Raw genomic sequence first — 19457 nt, forward strand, 5'->3', positions numbered from 1 at the left:
CCTCGCCTCGCCTCGCCTCTGCCCCGGCGGCGCGGAAGCGAGCGCCGGTGTGCCCGGTGACTTGGGCGGGAGGGCAGGAACGGCGGGGCCGCCGTCGGTCTGGCGGGGGTCAGGCCTCCTGTTCCGCAGCCAGAACGTCGGGCTGGGCCGCCCCTGGCCGGGAGCTCGGGTCCTACAGCCTCGGCGTGGAGGAGAGCGGGGGTTCTCCTTTCCTTGGCCCTTACTGCCGCGGAACCGGGGGGGGCCCGGCCTGTGGTAGCGGCGCCGCCGGAGCGAGGCGGGAGCCGCTCCCCGGGCAGCCGGTCGCCGGGCGGCACGGGGAGAGGAGATGAACGCCGCTGCGGTGGCCTCCAGCCAAGGACGGGGTCTCTTTCTCTTGCAGTTCCTGACAGAGCTCACCAGACTCTTTCAGAAGTGCAGAACGTCGGGGAGCGTTTTCATAACGCTGAAGAAATGTAAGTTTTAAGTCCCTTACTAGGGTAAAGAGGCGTTCACCTAAATCGAACTTAGTGTTGGTAGCATGTATTTTAAAAGACACAGTTGTAATTCGGAGTGTCGGAAAACAAGAGTAAGTCGCAGGGACAAATCAGTCAGCTGCAGTGCTAATAACCTTGAAGTAAGAAAGACTGTATTTCAAACTGCAGGAAATATTGGGATTTTCTAATTAATGAAGAATAATTGGAAATTCTTAAGTGTCTATAGAAGGAGAATTCTAGCGTTGCTTCTGTATGCTTATGTTTCGCTGATTTCTGGCTAGCTGGCACTACTTGAGAAGTTGAGTGTCCTAGGCTGCAGTTTGATGTGCATTTAAAACATACTGCTGCTGAAGCAGGCAGTTCATACAGTGTGTCAGGGCGAGGATTTACTTTTTTTTTTTTTCCCCCCAGCAGATGTAGTTTATGGAACAGATCCTTCTGGGGTTACAGAGGAACGGGTTTGTGAACAATTTGGTAGCAATGTCAGTTCAGATGGCCTTAAATTCCAAGGTGTTCTCCTTGGAGATCTCCTCATGAGCAGCTTTTAACACCTCTTGTCAGGAGGAATCCAGTGATTTTAGTGAAATATGAACAAACATTCTCTGTCTTTCAATACAGATGATGGCCGAACAAAACCAGTCCCACGCAAAGGCCACGTAGAAAGTTTTGAACCAGCAGACAATAAGTGTCTTCTAAGAGCAACTGATGGAAAGAAGAAAATTAGCACAGTGGTAAGCGACAACATTCGGTTTGAAAGATTAGTGGCCCTACTTGTCTTTTAGTTAATGCCTCATACTTTAAATGGTTTGTCTTTACATGAATTTCATGAGCGCTACCCTCTTCGTTCCAGAGAAACCATACGGTAGCTAAACACACAGCTGAAGTTGGGATGCTGATGTGTTGCACTTACCTGAAGTCTTAATGCTCACACTGAACTTTACAGATGGGACGGTAGTTGATAGTTTTGCTCTGTGTGCTGGATTTTGCTTCAGAATGGTATTGCAGGACAGCAGAAAGGGACTCTGACTGTTTTCAGCAACCTTGGCTGTTGTGTTTTGAGTCAAGTGAAATTGTTTAGGGGGAAGGGGGAAACTCCTTCTAGAGACATGGGCAGAAGGACACAGGGCAGGTATGGAACCTGCAAGTGTGAGGACAAATGGCGTGGCTCCAAGAAGAAAGGTGTTGCACACCCACAGTCAAGCCTCAGGTGACAAAGAAGTAGTTTCCCATAGGCCTCGATGGACTTACTGAAGGTTCTTACAACTCAGGAAATAACTGAATGTTCCCAGACTGTGAAACAGTAGGAAAGGGACCCTTGTTTCCTGGCAAGAATGTGTGAGCATGGGTACACTTTTCTGAGCCTTAATCTTGCTCAGCATACCTGTTTTTTTCCTCATTGACAGAGCTATTTGTATTTCAGGCAATGTTAACTAGAAGCTGAAAACCTGATGTGTGTTTACTTTGAATGAGAGATTGGGAAAGGCATTAGCTGACTTTAGCTCTCCTCTGTGATGTAACGCAAGGAAAAATGTTACTTTGAGAAATAGTTGAGAGAATCCAGGCTGCAACATATTTGTATGGCCCTACAAGTAAACAAAACCTTCCTTAGAATGTTTCTTCACATTCTTCCCATTTGAAAACACACAGATTTGGGATGAATGGCCTCCAGAGGATTTTGTTAATTGAATAAGGAGTGCTTTCAGTTTTCCAAATCAGTGAAGTCCTACGACATGTCAGTACAGCCTGCCTACCACTGAATGTGATGAGTTGATCCAACTGCTGCTAAAAAGAGTAGGTGGTCACTGCTGGGTTAAACATGTACTGATACTTGGTTTGTAACAGAAGCCAGTGTTTTCTTGGTTAACCTCCAGTGTTACTTTTGTAGGTGAGCTCAAAGGAAGTAAATAAATTCCAGATGGTAAGTTTTGTATGCCTTTTATCTTCATTTTCTGTAGGTATTGGGGATTGGTCAGTAGGAAGTACTGGACAGCTGTGAATGGGTTGGTTCATTGCTGAACTGCCACACAGATTAACTTTAGACTACCCATCTGTCTGCATTTGTTTAAAAAAAGAAAAAAACCCAAAGCTGTTCTATTTCATCTAACTTTCTGCATTGGTTTAGGAACAATAGTTTCCCAGCGTAGGGTGTAAGAGCATGATTCTTTAACTGAGAAAATGCAGATACCTTTCCATTAGCAATATGTAAAATGTTATCTCTAGTATATTGTCACTTAAGTATTTGTTCTTTTAATGGTTCCAATTGTTGTTCCAGGCATATTCAAATTTGCTGAGAGCTAACATGGATGGCTTGAAGAAAAAAGACAAGAAAAGCAAAAACAAGAAGAGTAAAGCAACACAGTGATGGAACAGTGTCCTACCATCACTATATAACGGACTCGAGCCTTGCTCAAAGCAAAGTCCATTTCTTTTTGAGTTACCACTTGTCTTTGGCTTTCCTTCCAGCAGGATACTGGGATGCAATCAGTACTTTTGTTTAATCTGAGAGCAGAAGGTGCTTTCTATGCATTGTTGTATGGCAGGAGTATTTACAGGGTTATACCGAAATAGCTTTACACTCAGCTCTCAACTAGTTTTGTACTTATACTACTGCTTGTTTTGTTATTATACAAGTGGGCAGTGTAAAAATCTGTTGTGGGGGGTGGGTAACACAGGGTGAAGAGAATGTACTGTACCAGGAGCAAAGTAAGACTGGAGCAGGAGTCTCAGTGACAGATGCCCAGTTTTATAGAAAACCCTCAGTAGTACTAGGGAAAGTGGGTGCCAACATATTATCAGAAACACAGCTTTACTGTTTCTGTCTTATTTTGAGGGACATGTCTACATGATCCAGTGCAGATACCCCAAAGGCAGCCAGCACAGTGCTTGAGCTCTTAGCAGAGCCGGGCAGCTGTGCCTTTGATCCATGCTGATCCAGCTGTGCTGACCCTGGCTCAGGGTGGGGGGAGGGTAGGACTCTGCATCATGTTCCCTTCAGACATGGCTTAAAAATGCTCATGTCACCTAAACTTTTTTTTTAAAGCTTCATCCTTCAGTATATTCAGGGATCTGAATTTCCCCATGTTTCACATCTTAAAGTAGCTCCTTCATATTAGCAGATGTAAAAGATGAATACTTAATTGTTCCTATTAAACACCATGAGAAATGGATTTGGTTGTAATGACTGCTGACTTGTCTTGATGAATTGCTAGGAATGGTATGGTTATCTGTGCCTTTAGGACTGATTCCCTTGATCCTTTGTGTGGTGCTGTTAACAACTTTCACAGTTCTCAGAAGTTCTTGGGTTTGTCTTTCAAGTTACCTCTCTACCTATTTTAACTTTGCCCTCCTCTTTACTACAAAAAAAGGGCAGAAAAAAGGAAGTAGGTCTTTCTTAATGCAGTGAGCCTGCAGTGCTCAAGGCAATCATTTGAGTTAAAGAAACAGGGGTAAGCTGTTTAAACAGAAGGTAACAGGTGGGGAGGGAGGGTAAACACCAGTATAGTTCCAGAAATCCCTAGCTTTTTTGCATATTCAGTATTACAAGTAGTTTAATATAAAATATAATGCATAGTTAACTATGGCTGCTGTAACTCATCTTCAGCTTTGCTCAGCTTCACCTTTCCTGATGGAGTTGTGTTACAGTTTAGCTTCAAGAAGATAATGACAGGATTCCCATCATTACTATGACTTTTAACTTCAAACTTAATCTGACAACCCATGTGAAGAAAGCTAGTTCAAAAATTTGGTTATGTCTTTAGCACATGCAGTTACTGTTTCTCTTAAAAGTCTTAAGGTTTAGGTCCTTTAGGTCTGAAACAAGTTTTTCTCCATTGGGTCTTATTTCATCTCCCAGGAAGCTGCTGCTTGGTTTGAATGCAAAAGTACAGGCATGACAAGCGTAGGCAGCCAGGCTTGCAACAATTCTCACAGCTTCAAGTCTGCCATCTTTTATATAGAAATTAAAACAGTAGGTTAAAAAACAAACAACCCACAAAAAGCTTGTAACATGTATTTCAAGAAGCAACCTTTTATTACATAAAAAACCCTTTAAAAGTAGTTTAAAAGAGTTGAAGATAATTCATCCTCGCTAATCCTTGAACTGAGTTTCTCATTTCATTACTACTGTTGCATGTTGACATAAAAGGCATTCTGAAACTGCATTTTAAAAAAAAATATTTTTACACCTGCACAGCTGGTATCTTTCATGACGTAAGGGACAAGAATTACATGATAATATGTATCTGTGGCTGTAGTCAGACTTGCTCCTTAATTGCCTATAAAACATTTATTTCCACTTTTTGACATAAAATTAGTTTTATATTACAGATGAAATTCAGTCTGGACCCATAAAAAGGCCTTAGTTGCCTGTCTTGCATTATTACAGCTTTTTGAAATTCCTTTTGACGAAACACTGTTGTCTGTTAGTAAAAGCATCCCATAAAAGATGCTTTAAGCATTAAAACAAAACCTTATATTCGTCTCTGTAACTGTACAGGATAAGCGCTGGAACCCTGCAGAGGGAAGGAAAAGAGAGAACTTTTAAGCTTTTAAACTGCAGGTTCAAAACCTACATTACCCGTGGCAAATCTTAGCAATATGCTAACGGCAAAAATTCAGTAGAAAAGCAGTAAGTTGTAGTTCCTTTGGCTGCAACTGCAGTTTTCCCCTTAATTCTCTTTCCATTTATCTAGCCTGTTCAGTTTTCATTCAATGATCTGAAGGCTTATGGCTAAGCAGGCATCAAATGGGAAAGGAAGGCTTCATCAGGACTGCATTACCTTCCCACCCAATGTTGTATGGAATATTACTTGTATGTAGTAATTGTGTTCTGTTGCTCACAGCCTTGCAAGCCACAGGAAGAAAAAAAAAGTTTTACTTGATGTTTAGTTGCCTCAGTTAACATTAGCAAACCTGAAGCAATTTTGGTGCATCTCCAAGAAAAAGTAAATTTTTAGTCTCATTTAAAGGTTAAGTAGTACCTTCAAGCTGAACATAGGTTTAAGAAAATACATTATAAAGGAAACCCACAACAGGACATAAAATAACCCAGGTCTCACCTAACTGTACCAATACATGCAACAGCTGAAAATTTGAGGCTTAGAACTAGGTATGTCCAGGCTATCTGTTTAAGCCTTGCCAGAATCCAACAAGGAGGCTACGAGTTGAAAATAAATGTTTTTATGCTTAGAAAACACAAATGGGCCTTACTGTACATGTTGGGAAAGCATGCATCATGTTTGCTTAAAGCTGGGCAGTCTATCAGCTCTGCCAGATTCCCGTTGTATTCCTTCAAAGCAGGAGGAATTAAATGTGGTTGTGACTTTTAAAAGGCAAGCTGAGTCTCTCCCATGAGAACAGAGGGTTACTATGTAGTAGAATAGCAGTATACCTGAATGTATATAGTTGTTTGCTATTCTGTCTTATGAACAAAGTAGCATATGAGATAACAGTGGGAATACATTTTTGAAAAAACTTATAAAAATGAAGAATGTGCATGACCAAGAATTTACATTTTGCCACAAGTGACGATTAGATAACCAATAAACTCTTCCCATAGTACTCGAGGTACTATACACATTTCCTGAATATTTCTTTTTTCCTCAGGGAGAGGGAAAGGGAAGAACAAATTAAGAGCAGCTTATTTAGTAAAGTTTGAATGCAGAAATAATTGAGATGTTTTATGTACCTGTAAGAGCTTAACAAATTTACCTCTTTTCCATTTTGATACTGTAAATTTCATCACAAATTGCTTGTAAATATGAACATCTCTGTTTTGGCCATCGTGACATCAGTTGTTTCACAGTAGCATCAAAAGCTTGTCTATCTCCATAAAACTAAGAAAAAGAAAATTGACAAGGAACTATGATACAGTCTTACATTCTCTCACGAAGGAAATACTTCTGATTGGATTCAGTCTTCTGAGCATCGTGTAATGTCAATGCTCCTTAATTAAACAGGTTTCAAACAAAATTCATATAAACGTGCAACTTGATTTTTTAAACTTTTTTTTAAAGAAAACGTATTAAGAACTTAGTGAACAGTTTCTTAATACATACTTTAGCAATAAAAAGGCATAAGCAATGAAAGGGGCACTCAGTTTCACAATGCTGGATAGAATATAAGAACTGTGGTCTAAGGGTGGTCAAAAGTGGATGATGCAGGCTGATCATGTGCTTTTTTTTTTTTTTTAAGTAAAAGGTGATAAACTATCTCCATGATTTGGACAAACTGGATGAACTTAAGTATTTTGAAAATATATTCAGATGTTTTACTGTGATCTGATTACCAGACAAGCCCTGCTTCAGAGCAGTAGATGAATGGTATGAAAGTACTAAATCCACTTCCAGGCAGGATGCCGTTCTTGAGTTTGGTTTTTTTGGGGGATGGGGAGAGGCATTTCTCTCTCTAGTAAGAACTTCTGCCTTTAAAACTACTGCTGTCATAGAAGGAAAGAAAAGAGCTTTGTCTTCGCTCCCCCTCCCCCCAAGCAGTTTCTAAGTTGTTAAGAGGTGTCAACGTAATACTTATACATCCCCTTTTTATCTTGGCTTCACTAAGAGATGTTTCAGCTACTGTACTTGGAACAATTGCATCTGTATTTTGGATCCTCCTTCATTAACAGCTTCAAGGAACATCTTTGTTGAAACTGCTGTTAATGCTTCTTGGTTTCTCAAAATGAACAGTGAGACTTAATTTCAGTTAACTATTCTTGGGGAAAAAAAAACCCCAGAGCTTTGGATTAGGACTTCCTAATGGTGTCTTGTGTAACAGGTGTTTGACAAAAAGATTTTTCTAGCCTCAGTCAAGCTCCTTGGGTAAAAAAAAATCCTTTCAAGTTTTAAAACCTAATTGAAACTCCTTGAAGGAGAAAAACTACACTGTAAATTTTACATTCCACTTCATTAGGAACAGAATTTATCATCTATTATTCAATTAGAGTTTTAACGACAATACTTGATTGCTTACCTCTAATGATAAGAAGTGTATCACAGTTGCTTTTGGCAGATCTACCTGTAAAAATATCATCAAGAAACCAATACTTAACAGTTCTTCTGTTATCAGTTTGCCAACTAGAGATTAGCTATACTGAAAGGAGTCAGACTTTTTGATTTCCAAAGAAGCACTCGTGCTGACAGAATTGGGAATTTGCCAAGGTTTTAAGCATTTTAAACAAACTGTTCATGACAGATTCTGTTATGGAAAGTTCCAAACAGGCGTAGGCAAATAGGCAGTATGTTTCCTGAAAAGCATATACCATTTTAAAGTCCTTTGTGACATGGTCAGCAAAGTCTAAAAGCTATATACAAACAAAAGCTATGTTGGTTTAAATGTAAATGCAAATCTAGCAGAACAAGTTACCAGATCTACAGTAGTTAGCATAAGTACAGCTTAAGAATTTACAACTAAATACTTGTTAGGTTTTGTTCTATGCAACTCTCCAGTACACACAGTTTGAGATACTTTTCAAGTATTAAGGAACCATGCCATAGGTCTTATTTAATCAGAAGTTTGGTTCATTTGGTATCTCTAAAGTAAGGCTATTGGCAGTAGTTTGTTCCAGATAGCAACTGCATCATCCAATTCAATTAAGAGATTTGAAATTAATTCAGGCTTCTGCCAAATACTTACTGCTAAAATCTCGATCTCACTTGTTTTCTGTTGCAGGCTAGAAATGAATGTCTGAAGTCTTGTTTGCACCTGGCAACAAAAGATGGGCAAATGTAAAATACACTGCTTCTGTGACACAGGTTAGGAGCATGTATTTTCTACTTCATAGATGATGAGAACAGAAGAGGCTGCTTCTAACACAAGATGTAGAACTACATCATATTAAAACTAAAATTCACATTTAATAGAATTTTCAGTAACAATTCCACAATAATTCTTGATGAGGAGACAGGGTCTAAGCCACTCTTGCAGGAATGATAAAGACTTGCTAATACTGGTACTGTACTAAAGCAGATAGAACTGCATGTTACAATGTTAATTCTCACATATGTAGTAAAAACTACCTTTCTGTTTCTGGGTGTTAGGTAACTTTTCAGAGGAACCTGAGAATCTGTGACTGGATACAGTGAATCATCTTTAGCTGAAGAAGGATGACTGATTTGAAAGCCAAACCAAAGTACAGGTCATGCCTTGTAACACTTTTTTGCAGAGCAAGCTAGTAATCCTGCAAAGGTAGCACTTTACAAATGTAGTTGCAGCCTTGTGCTATGTTGTCTTTTGTATCTTGCAAAGATGCTTTTATATATTAAAAACCTGAAAACAGCAAGTCTGTTTAGCTCAACGCTCAGAGAATAACATCCAGTTCTTTATTTGGGTTCTGAGAACTATTTATAGGCAGGAATTTTTTGTTGCACACCCAAATTGGGACTGAAAAGGGGTAAGATTACAGTTCTGTTTTACCATGTACTCGTAAGTATCTTGAAGCCAATAACCCTAAATGAGCAAACTCTGACATCTGTTGCTAGCATAATTTAATCTTTTCTACATTATTGTAATATCACATTTTAGGCAGGGTTGTGGGTTTTTTTGTTGTTGGGGTTTTTGGTGTTTTTTAAATCTGCAATTTTTTCTTAGGCCCTTAGTTTGAGACAACATAATGAAATACATAGAGTATCTGTTACAAACATATTACAAATTAAAAGCATGCTGAACTTGCACCTTTAACACACTTCAGCATTTATATAAAAAAAGGAAAATTTCAGAACCACAGTCCCTACTAAAATAAGATTTCTAATATGTATGTACAATGATGGCTGAGCCACAATGTCACAGATAATTCCCAAGATCCAAAGTGTTAAAAAACACGTAGTCTTTGCCTTCAAACTTTTGTGTTGTTCATCGTCTGTTTTATGAATAAAGAACAAACAGGATGTATTTGTGTAAGCTAGGTGATAGTGAAAATATGAATTCTACCATTCCTTCACTTTTAAGGATCACTTCTTAATACTTATTTGATGTGTGTGTACCTGAATTTCTTGACGACGCCTAGCACTGGCAGATAATTTTTCAGGAGCTATAACACTAACATTGGGCACAAGAGTTCCATGTGATTCAAATACACCTGAAATGCAAACATATAGTTTTAGATTATATTCTTGCTTTATACAAGAAGTAGCAAGAGACAAAATTTACAAATATTAATAAGCTAAGATCTGTATAGTGTACGTTTTGAAAAGCTGCAAACCCCCCCCCAGAGTCAGTCAAGTAAATAGGATAGTGAAAACGTGCATGTAAATTCTCAAACGCTCACTTATGACTTTGAAGGACTGGTTGGTAAGACTAAGAAATTTGGTATTTTACATCAGTGTTCCCTGAAACTAATAGAGGAATGTAGCATACCTAACACCAAAAAAAGAAAAGCTGTTACAAGAATGAGGCAACTATTTAATGCACTGTCCCTTAGCAGAGTTAATGACAAAACAAACAATAAACCCAGCTCCCCCAAATAACAATAAATTTTGAAATGGCTTATTTTGACATCCAAATTGCCACTTCTGGTAAGCACACACACACAAAAAACCCAAACCAAGTTAAGCATGGCCACCTCTCTCCCTCACTGTTATGCAAGGGCGGGGGGGGTGGGGTGGGCAGGATGTGTTTCTTTAAAAACAACCACCACCACCACTACACACTGTATCAGTACCTAATAAAATAATTACCAAAAATGCCAAACTTTATCCACACAACAAGTACTTAATATTATTCTTTATATGCAAACTTCTATTATCAGACTAAGGAGTGCAAATCTGTAGCTAGAAATGTAAAGGCATTTTCATTTGAAGAAAGAAAATCTTAGTAGAACAGTAGGTCAATGTACATGGGTCACAACACTGTAACAATCACAGGTTATTTTTCATCAAGATGACATTTAATTTCTCCTCAGCTAGGAAATGTTCATGGTTTTTGTTTTTTTTTCCCCATCCTGAATCACTGCATCAATGAATGCTTGTATGGGGAATACTCTGTCTGTTGGTCTGAGCACTCATTTTGTTAGTTTGGAGAAAGTTTCAGTTTTAGATCACTTGGAACAAGATTTGAGATTAGGAGGAAACGTCTCTAACCATAGGCAATGCTAGAAAACATTTTCTTTCTCTGACTCTGGTAATGCTTTTAAAATTTATGTTCCAGCAATATTTTCTATAAAACAGTTTTTAAGCAGAAAGAGAAACGGTTTGTATATTCTATAACTGCAAATTAAATACCTGAAATATTAGTAAATGATCCCTTTTGATTTGGTACTGAAAGATTATCTGAGGTTTCTCTAAAAATAAACAGACAGTTAGGGAAACAAATTTACAGTAACAAAGAAATACTGTAATAAGACATGGTTTCAGATTATCATACACACTTATTTCATTCCAACAGATAAAGAAATTTATGGATACTTCCCAGCACATATCTGCAGATTAAATTATATTCTGGAACAGACAGGAAATCATACAACATTACATTACAAAATCAGATCTAGAAGCAATCTTTGTGTGTCCTACGGATAAAAAAAAAAAACAACAATGCGCTCCCCATCACACAAGAGTGATTTAGATCCTAATACTAGAAGATATTATGAGAATATTCTCTCTAAATTACTAATTTAATCTACAACTTCTTACAGGTTTCTGTGAGATAATACTAAAGTATCAAAGTAACATTTATACTTAAGATCACACCTACTCAAAGAAGCTTTCAATAATTAGTTTGGATCCCTTTACTTTCCACATTCAGGATTCATTAACAAATAAATCTGCCGGTGTTAATACAATCATAGTTATTGCATTTCTCTGTTTAGTATTACCAAATACAGGTTTTTCTATAATCTGTTCTCAGGATCTAAAAATAAGGTAACTTTTAGAAAGAATGATTTTCTTTCACAGCTTCTGGTAGATCCTGTAGATTTGTCACAAAAGACATGAAAATCAGGTTAGTTGCAAAGTTAAATGCCAAGACTGGCTGAGGCCAGAAAAAGGAGAAGGAAGAAAAAAAGGGTAGCAGAAGTCAACCACCTGCACAAACTACTGCACTTCCCAGCTTAACTATTTCCTTTATTGTTAACTCTTTTCAGAAATACTACAGATGTCAAGTCTGTTAGTTTCTGAACTCTAGTTTGTGTGACTAAACCATGTCTGTTCCTGCTTCCAGTACATGTATACATATGTACACACATATAAATATATATAGACGTGTGTATAATTATACGTTTACAAAGGGATATGTGTGAATAACAGCTACTGCACACAGGTGTGACTGTAGCCTCTCCTGTGGTGTCTGTACTAACTTCTGTTAGTGACAATAAATAGTAATTTCAACAAAGACAGGATGATGCGGTGTTGCTGTGTATCCCGAGTCTTTGCCAGCTGTTACTTTCATTTGTGCCAGCCAAAGTGTACATACAGGTGTGCTACAATTACACCTTCATTTTTACCGTATCAATACTGCCTCAGAATGAAAGGGATTTACTGCTTTAATTCTTTGATTACACAGTACATCAATGTAATGAACTTCTGGTCAGTATCAGGGACTTGCAGGCAGTCCTGCCATACAAACAATACTGGTGTTCTAGTAGCATTTGAGCTGGATAACCACATAGTCTCTTAATTTATGAAGCACTATGGATGTTTGAATGTAACAGCAGCTAGGGAAATCAGTCTCTTAGTCTCAATAAAATTCTATAACCAAGCCCTTTGCTTTCTTTTCCCCTCAAAAGGGGATTCAGCAAAGCTCTTACTCTTTATCAAATAAAATCAAGATTTAACTAAGCATGTCTTAAAATTATTTCATTAAAACAAACATACATTCACTTCTGATTTTGACTATTCATGTTGACATGTTACGCTACTTACCTACTACATCTTTCGTCACAGATTTTAATTTTCAGTTTCTGGATCAGGTGATCTATTAAGTCAGATTCTAAAATCCTTTTCTCCGTCTGTCTGTCTTTCTCAAAGGATTTCACCTATGATGTAGTTCAGTGGTTCTTAAGATTGTTGATTCTTAAAATGGCATATGAATAAACTTATCAAATTTGATCAAAACCAAACTGGATTATTCACCCGTTAAAGGTGAAGCAGTCAAAGGTAGGAAGCTATCATCACTACTGATCAATCACTGCCAATTAAATCTTTGATTAGATTTTTTTTTTTTTTCAACCAGCTAATTTCTTCTGCATTCCAAAGCTTAAACTAGCTTGGCTACTTGTATTTAATATATGATAATTAATTTTTTAACAGAATGGTTTATAGGTGCAAATACCATATTAATAATAGCTTATTTGGTTTGGGGCTTGCTTTTTTTTTAAAGTTAAGGAACTGTGTTAGAATAAGGCTTGCCTTTCAGTTTGCAAAAGTTAGACTCAAACATTCAAAACTTAGAACATCTGCTCCATCTTTACTGGGAAGAGATTAATCAGTAACAACACTATTCACCTCATTAGCATGTTCTTTGTTGGTTTCGCTTCAATAAAGCATGTTTAAAAGAACGCTCTGTAATAGTCTTGTGAAAGACATTGATATATCGCATTCTCATCATCCAAATCTACTTGTTCATACAGCTATTGCAGTGATTTGCTATCTGTGTTACAATGACAAGGAAAGTGAGTAACAAGTGAAAAACATTTCAGTAATGCACATTGGCTAGGTAACATGGCCATGCTAGATGCTGTCAAATGGTTACTTTTTTCCAAAGAATAAATATTTATTCAACGAATAATGATCTTTTGCCTTATGATCCAGAATCAAGAATATTTTAAAACTTCTAACTTCTAAAAAGGTACCAGAACCACAGGCTGCAGAGCACAGAAGGTGGTAATTCATGTTGTGACACAGCCTAGTATTTAAATCTTAAGCTTAGCTTACTTACAGAGATGAGTGTGGTTCAGACTCTGCCTGTTTGAACTACGTGGATTTTTTTAGATTTATGTTTTAGTTATATTTGTTTTGTAATATGGAAAGCTGCCAACTGGAAAGATCACAGAGTCAACTAATTCCTTTCGTAGATTCAAAGAAATCAGAGACAACAGAAACCTTTTTCCATGTAAAGACACCAATCACTCAAAGTCAAGCAATGTTTGCACTAATTCCTGGACTACTCCTAGAGGAAAGGAGGTCTGTAAATAACAGTGTTACAGAGGGATAAAAAGGAGGCTGCTTCTTCAGAACTTTCTACTACTTAGCAACTGAAACTGTATTTACCTGAATTCCATCTACTTAAATACTTCATTAAAAATAATCATGATCTTAAAAAACAAAGACATATAGAACAACAGATTATAAATCTGAAACACCATCAAGCATCCTCTCATCCCACACTTACCTTCACATGACTTCCTTCTTTATCTGACACAAGAGCCACATATGTAATCCCAGAGCATCTGCAATATTCCTGCAGTTCTTCCTGGGACTAAAATGGAACAGAGGAAGGGCAATGGGACAGAAATTTGACAGATTATAAAAAGATGACTTAAGTAATCAAAGTCTCCTGCCCTTAATTAAAATAACTCGATATGCAGCAGTTACAATGATTATATAAGTTTCTGAGATAACTTTATTAACAAGTCCAGGAGGTAAAACTTCATTATGCATGTATTTATCCACCCAATGCTCCTTAAAAATTGAAATCTAGGTCTACACTAGACAGAGAGAATGCTTAGGCCCTGCAGTCCTAGTTCCCACATGGAAGGGCTGGCTGGATCTAGAAGTGCAGGGTCTACATAACTGTAAAAATGTGCAATGTAACATCCATCAAACAGTTACCACCCCACTGTCTGCAACTTTCAGTAATAGCTCAGTCCTGCATGACTGGTACTCTTGTCATGAAAGCTGACTCCAGCTGGGTTTCATGTAAACCTGAGGCTGACTTGCATCATTCTCAGTGCTGAGCTTACTGAAGGGCTTGCTATGCTGACTTAGCAGTGGGTTGCAGGACAGCTTTACACAGAGGTAAGAACCACCCAAATCTTCATTCCTTAAGAATCACAAAAAGAAGAGAAGTCAGGGTGATCATCTAAAAAGCATAATGATATGTGGGTTTTTTTTCAATTCTGAGGGATCGAAGCCATCAGAAATGTTATGGCAAAAGTTTACAAAAAAGTCATGCAATTAAGTGGGTGAGCTCAAAACTGTCTGCTCTGCAGCACATAACTCAGAATTGGCAAGTGCACAGTGTTTCTTTTGTTAGTCACCAACTACCATACTTAAAAGGTGAACCAGACTCATAATCCTCAGATAACTGCCACCACTGTTGAAAGGGACTTCAGCATTGCCATGCAGCTCACTACTCCAGTGAGGCAGTAGTGGCTACAGGGTCTGCTTGGTTTCAACTGGAGAAAAAAGGGCACAATTCAGCTTGCCACTTTCTCTCCCTCCTACACACATCTCTCCAGGAACTACAGGGGGACCCCATAGCATATCTAGTAGCTCAGTTTACTAAACTGTTTTTCTACCAGTAGAATGATGTCAATATTCCCTCTGTACCTGATAGTCTTCAGCCATCTGGATATATTTAAAAGTTGATGCTACTATTCTGTTCCAGACATGCCCTTTATTAAGGATTAACTCATCAATTCAGGGATCCCACCTGCAGCCCTCACTGAAAGGAAAATTTATTGCCTTCACTGGTACAAAATACGCTTCTGCTTTGAAGCATCCTCACTTCACTTAATTGGAGCTAACTGGCCTCATTTAAAATTCATTATGCTACTTTCCCCCTTGATTTCAATAGGCCTTGGACTCCACACTCAAGTGTATAATCGGGGAAGGTCACTTTATTCCTCTGTGCTCTGAGGAGTGCATAAAGATCCTTCATCACACTTTTAGATACTCTGGGAGATAGAGAGGAAGAATGCTGCAAGGCCAGTGAGACTTTAACATCACTGTACCTGAATAGCACCCTACACGCTCAGTTTTATGATTCTGTAAGTCAATAAAAAACAGAAAAAATTGAAGAAGGATGATCTCAGGCTGCACTGATCTTGAAGAACAACAATATAGTTAACACACGAGATAGAATTTCTACCTGGGACCAGTCATACATTATTTCAGCTGGAATTCCTACAGTCCAGAGCTTCTGAACAATATTGACAGCTCTACCCATTGACATCTGACCAACACTTACAACCAGCAGGTCACATGAGCTGACAGAAACCTGAAAGGAAAGTAAAAACAAGGGCGACAGTATTAGCCACAAGACCACCTCTTCCCTTTCATAATGCGGTTAAAATAACAAGGATAAACATACTAATGTTTTTTCAAATGCATCAAGCTGAACAAAAGGGGTTAAATCCACCTCTTTTTAGAGCCACAATCTACCTAAGCGTGTTTGAAAGTCACTGAAGCTCAATCTTTGATGAAAAGCATCTGCACAGCGTCAGCTTGCAAAGTATCTTAGCCTATTCTGTTCTTTACTTCCCACGCTGCTTAGCAATGTTCATTTATTCCTATAAAAGAAAAGTTAATAAAATACACATTCCACAACCAAGTGAAACTGTGTGACACTGTACAAAGTAGTCCATTTTCTTAAGTTTTTTATTTTACTAAATAATTTTATGTAGAGAAACACAGAAGAAAACAGGTCATCTCAATGACTGCTGTCTATTTCAGTATGGTATTATTTTGGAACACATCTGAACATCTCATTTTTTGCCCATCTGTGGCTACAATTAGGTTACTGAACTGTCAGGAGTAAACAAATTAACAAAACCCCCCACCTCCCAAAAACCAGACTTACAGAATCCTCCACACTGGAAACAGCAGCAGTTATTTTATCTATAGCTACGCTGACTCCAACAGCTGAAGGAATTGGTCCTACCATCTGCGGCCCTCTAAACTGTGGAATCTCAAAACAAGACACAAACAAAACGTAAGACCCAAATAGTTATCTTTGCAAAATTTCAAAAAGTTTTTTAACTTTTTCATGGTTTTTAAAAAAAAAATCTGAATTCATTAAAAGAGATAAGCACATACCAGATGATCATATCTACCCCCTGCAGCAAGAATTTCAGGTACAGTTCTTTGTCTTCTTTTGATGTATGCTATAAACTGAAAGATAATACCATTGTGCTGCTGTATTTTGTAAACTAGTCCCAGATTTATAGAAACCTGTAAAATAAAAATGAGTATATGTACAAGACCTTTACCAATATTACTGGTTAATATAACTAATTTCCTATTAGCAGTATGGATTGAAAACACTGTTCTCACTTAAGGAAGACATACAGAAACACTCCTTATCTCCAAAAATTTAAAATACAATTAAAAATAAGGAAATGATACTTTAATCTTAAAGTATCCCAAGAGACCTACAGCACAAAACCCAGACAGCAAGCCTCAAGGAAGGAGGAGGGGACATATTTAGTAGTCATCAGCTTTCTGTATTTTTAAAAATATTTATAGTTTGTTTCAAAACTTCAAAAATTCCTTTATGCTCTAGCTAATGCCTTCAATCTTGGGGGGGGGGGGGGATGATAGTCTGTGTCATTGGATAGAAACTAAGCCAGAGACTTCTGACTGGAAGAGGTCTTATTCTTAAAATGAGTCTTAAAAAAAATAAATAAAAAATCAACGCCAGTATTATTACTTGCCGTCAAAAGACACTTTGCTGTGCTTTTCTATTCTGAAATATCATTACTTTGTTTCCTGGAAAATTACAAGGCCCAGCAGCCTATAAATCCATTAATTTATTAGCAGATTATTTTACAAACCTGAAGTTTTATTCCAAGTTGCTTTAACAGACCAATGATTTCCTCTAAATCCTTCATGCCGTGCTTCAACAGCTGAGTGACACCTGGCTTTTGTTTTATCATTGTGTTTAAAAATGGAAATACATTACTTGCTTCTCCCTTCTGCTCAATGAATCTGTAGAGTCGAGAAAGCTAAAACCAAAAATCAAATAAAAAACATAGGTAGCACCGATAGTGCTCATAATAGGTCACATCTAAAAAAACAAACAAACAAAAAATTTGACTTAGTGTGAGTAAAATATCTGCCTTTTTTGCTCATTTTGCCCAGCAGCCTGTTTTTACCTAGCGAGCTGAGGAAAGGAATGGACAGGCACAAGTCTTATCAGGGTGTCCAGAAGTTAACCTCAACTCTTTATGCACATTCATCGTTATTTGCAGACTTTTTTTTTTTAAGTTTCTCTCAGTTTGTTTTACTAAATACCACTGTACAGTATTCCATTTACCCTTTTATTGTTTCCACAGTCTGAAAAATATGTTTAGAAGTAAAAAGAAACTTGGACAGTTGCAATACGGACTTCCAGAGAGAACAGAGAACAAAATCAGACCACTTTCAAAGAGACTGATCTATTCTGAACAGCAGACGTAACAGATTATTTTTCTTACTTTGGCTGATTAAATTGCAAAGTAATTAAATGTTACTGACTTATGGCAAGTTACACAGAAATTAACATTGAATTAAAATTACTTACACTATTTGATGTGAGAGAAAGATTACAGAATTTGGCTTCTACTTCTCTTTTAGTTAGCTTTTCAGTCTACAAGAGAAACAGATTCAAACATATTCAACAACCGAGTTACTAAAAAATATTACTATTGCTAAGAATTAAAACACAACTTCCCAATACCTTTAATTAAAGGTTGCATTTACAAACTGCAATAATAGAACAAAAATAATAACACATTTTCCACCAATCTTGTAGTGAGGCCACATTTGGCTTGGTTTCAAGCAGCAACAAAAAGTATAGCAATAACAACTTTGCTGAAAAGCACTTCTGCATAGATATTGAAATGCTTAAGTAAATTAATAAACAACAAAAAAAGAATAAAGGAAATAAAAAAGGCATTTTGTTGGGATTTAAACACTACCTTAATTATTCAAATGAATTTAATCTATTTTCTCTGCTGATGAGGTAGAAAAGACCAACATGGTATCAAGATACATTGTAAAGTTTTTATTGAGTACCCTACCAGTTCTTAATTATACAGGTGAATAATTGTCTCATAAATACACATTTAAAAATCATCTTAAAACATCCCAATCCAGTAGTAACAGAAAAGTAATTTAACTGAGTTTACAGCCCAAAGATAGTCAGCCTTTTTATATATCGACAGAATATTCCTTGTTATGCTGGCAATGGGCTGTTACTCATTTTGTGGAGCTTTCTCTAAAAATAAGATACTCTACAGTGATGATGACAGAGATTAGATTAATAACTAGTATCTTACCACAGCATCATACAGAATGATATAAACTTGATTAAGTTTATCCTCTGGTATCCCACAGTGCAAAAGTATAGCTTTCAGTAAGGCAGTGTGGTTCAAGTAAATACTGTACTTTCTTTCCTAATGAAGGGTAAAGAAAAAGAAAGAAAAAAAAAAAAAAAGGGTTTTATTTGCCTTCCATTTTGCTTAAAAAAAAAAAAAAAAAAAAAGGAGAATCATAGAGTGTCCCCTATAAGAAAGGTGATCTTAACACTGAGAACTCAAAAGACCACCAATTTACTTTTCAGTTTTCAGCTCAGCAGACTCCAACCACACTTATTCTTGTCACTGTAGCTCATTAGTATCCCTGTTAAACAGGAAATTAATTTGAACTATGACAACAGCACCTATAATGGTAATTTCAGTCAAAGGGAAGTGTTGAATCCTGAGCAGACAATGCTCAGAATGAAGGGCATCAAATATATTCAGCGCATAACCTCACATGAATAGTCAGATAATTTTGCTTGAATGAGAAACGAACACTGAAAAACAATACCGGATCTACACAGTGATTGAATTAAAAAGCACAATCAAAGCACTGGAAGCATTCATTTCTTCAATGATTCAAGTCCCTTACGGTCATAGGCAATCAGATTATACACGGGCAGTATAGACAGATCTGCAGAACAACTGTTCACAAGCCACCGCACAAAGAGGCCACTGAATACATCCTAATGTCCAATAACCAACTCTATTGCCGCAATTAAAAAAAAAAAAAAAAGGGGGCAAAACAACCCACAACAGTAAAAAAATGTCCAAAA

The 19457-nt window shown here is 37.3% G+C and overlaps 2 protein-coding genes and 1 long non-coding RNA gene across 11 annotated transcripts in view; 2 read left to right on the top strand and 1 right to left on the bottom strand.

Moving 5' to 3' along the window:
* Positions 1–328: 328 nt before the first annotated feature.
* Positions 329–3421, top strand: SRP14 (signal recognition particle 14kDa (homologous Alu RNA binding protein)). Its single transcript, XM_010574279.1, has 4 exons — positions 329–455; positions 1095–1207; positions 2362–2394; positions 2749–3421. Exons 1-4 carry the CDS (start codon positions 329–331, stop codon positions 2836–2838), a joined length of 363 nt encoding a protein of 120 aa, XP_010572581.1. The 3' UTR covers positions 2839–3421.
* Positions 3422–4457: 1036 nt separating this feature from the next.
* EIF2AK4 (eukaryotic translation initiation factor 2 alpha kinase 4) overlaps positions 4458–19457 on the bottom strand; it is a 41342-nt gene continuing 26342 nt past the window's right edge. For 3 of the 9 annotated variants that reach the window (XM_010574196.1, XM_010574199.1, XM_010574195.1), the window contains 14 exons: positions 18661–18777; positions 17904–17969; positions 17176–17346; positions 16439–16573; positions 16203–16310; positions 15492–15620; positions 13791–13877; positions 12323–12435; positions 10688–10746; positions 9452–9546; positions 8106–8174; positions 7443–7487; positions 6186–6310; positions 4458–4987 (listed from right to left, as the gene is read on the bottom strand). In XM_010574196.1, coding sequence (XP_010572498.1) covers positions 4933–4987; positions 6186–6310; positions 7443–7487; positions 8106–8174; positions 9452–9546; positions 10688–10746; positions 12323–12435; positions 13791–13877; positions 15492–15620; positions 16203–16310; positions 16439–16573; positions 17176–17346; positions 17904–17969; positions 18661–18777 — 1374 coding nt within the window. In that variant the 3' untranslated portion in view covers positions 4458–4932. Of the gene's footprint in view, positions 4988–6185; positions 6311–7442; positions 7488–8105; positions 8175–9451; positions 9547–10687; positions 10747–12322; positions 12436–13790; positions 13878–15491; positions 15621–16202; positions 16311–16438; positions 16574–17175; positions 17347–17903; positions 17970–18660; positions 18778–19457 lie in introns of those variants that run through there. The other 6 variants (XM_010574197.1, XM_010574200.1, XM_010574201.1 and 3 more) reach the window with 6 other exon arrangements.
* On the top strand, positions 6676–9431 carry LOC104835932. The gene is made up of 3 exons (XR_774788.1): positions 6676–6796; positions 8142–8224; positions 8510–9431. It is a non-coding gene; the product is annotated as an uncharacterized LOC104835932 (long non-coding RNA).

Source organism: Haliaeetus leucocephalus, unplaced genomic scaffold (genome assembly GCF_000737465.1).
Source record: "Haliaeetus leucocephalus isolate CR32 unplaced genomic scaffold, Haliaeetus_leucocephalus-4.0 Scaffold417, whole genome shotgun sequence".
Classification (NCBI taxonomy): domain Eukaryota; kingdom Metazoa; phylum Chordata; class Aves; order Accipitriformes; family Accipitridae; genus Haliaeetus; species Haliaeetus leucocephalus.

Coding starts and splice junctions, on each gene's coding strand:
- SRP14 (XM_010574279.1), top strand. CDS start 329: ATGAACGCCGCTGCGGTGGCCTCCAGCCAAGGACGGGGTCTCTTTCTC. Junction 456..1,094: donor TTTCATAACGCTGAAGAAAT/GTAAGTTTTAAG, acceptor CTTTCAATACAG/ATGATGGCCGAACAAAACCA. Junction 2,395..2,748: donor AAGTAAATAAATTCCAGATG/GTAAGTTTTGTA, acceptor TTGTTGTTCCAG/GCATATTCAAATTTGCTGAG.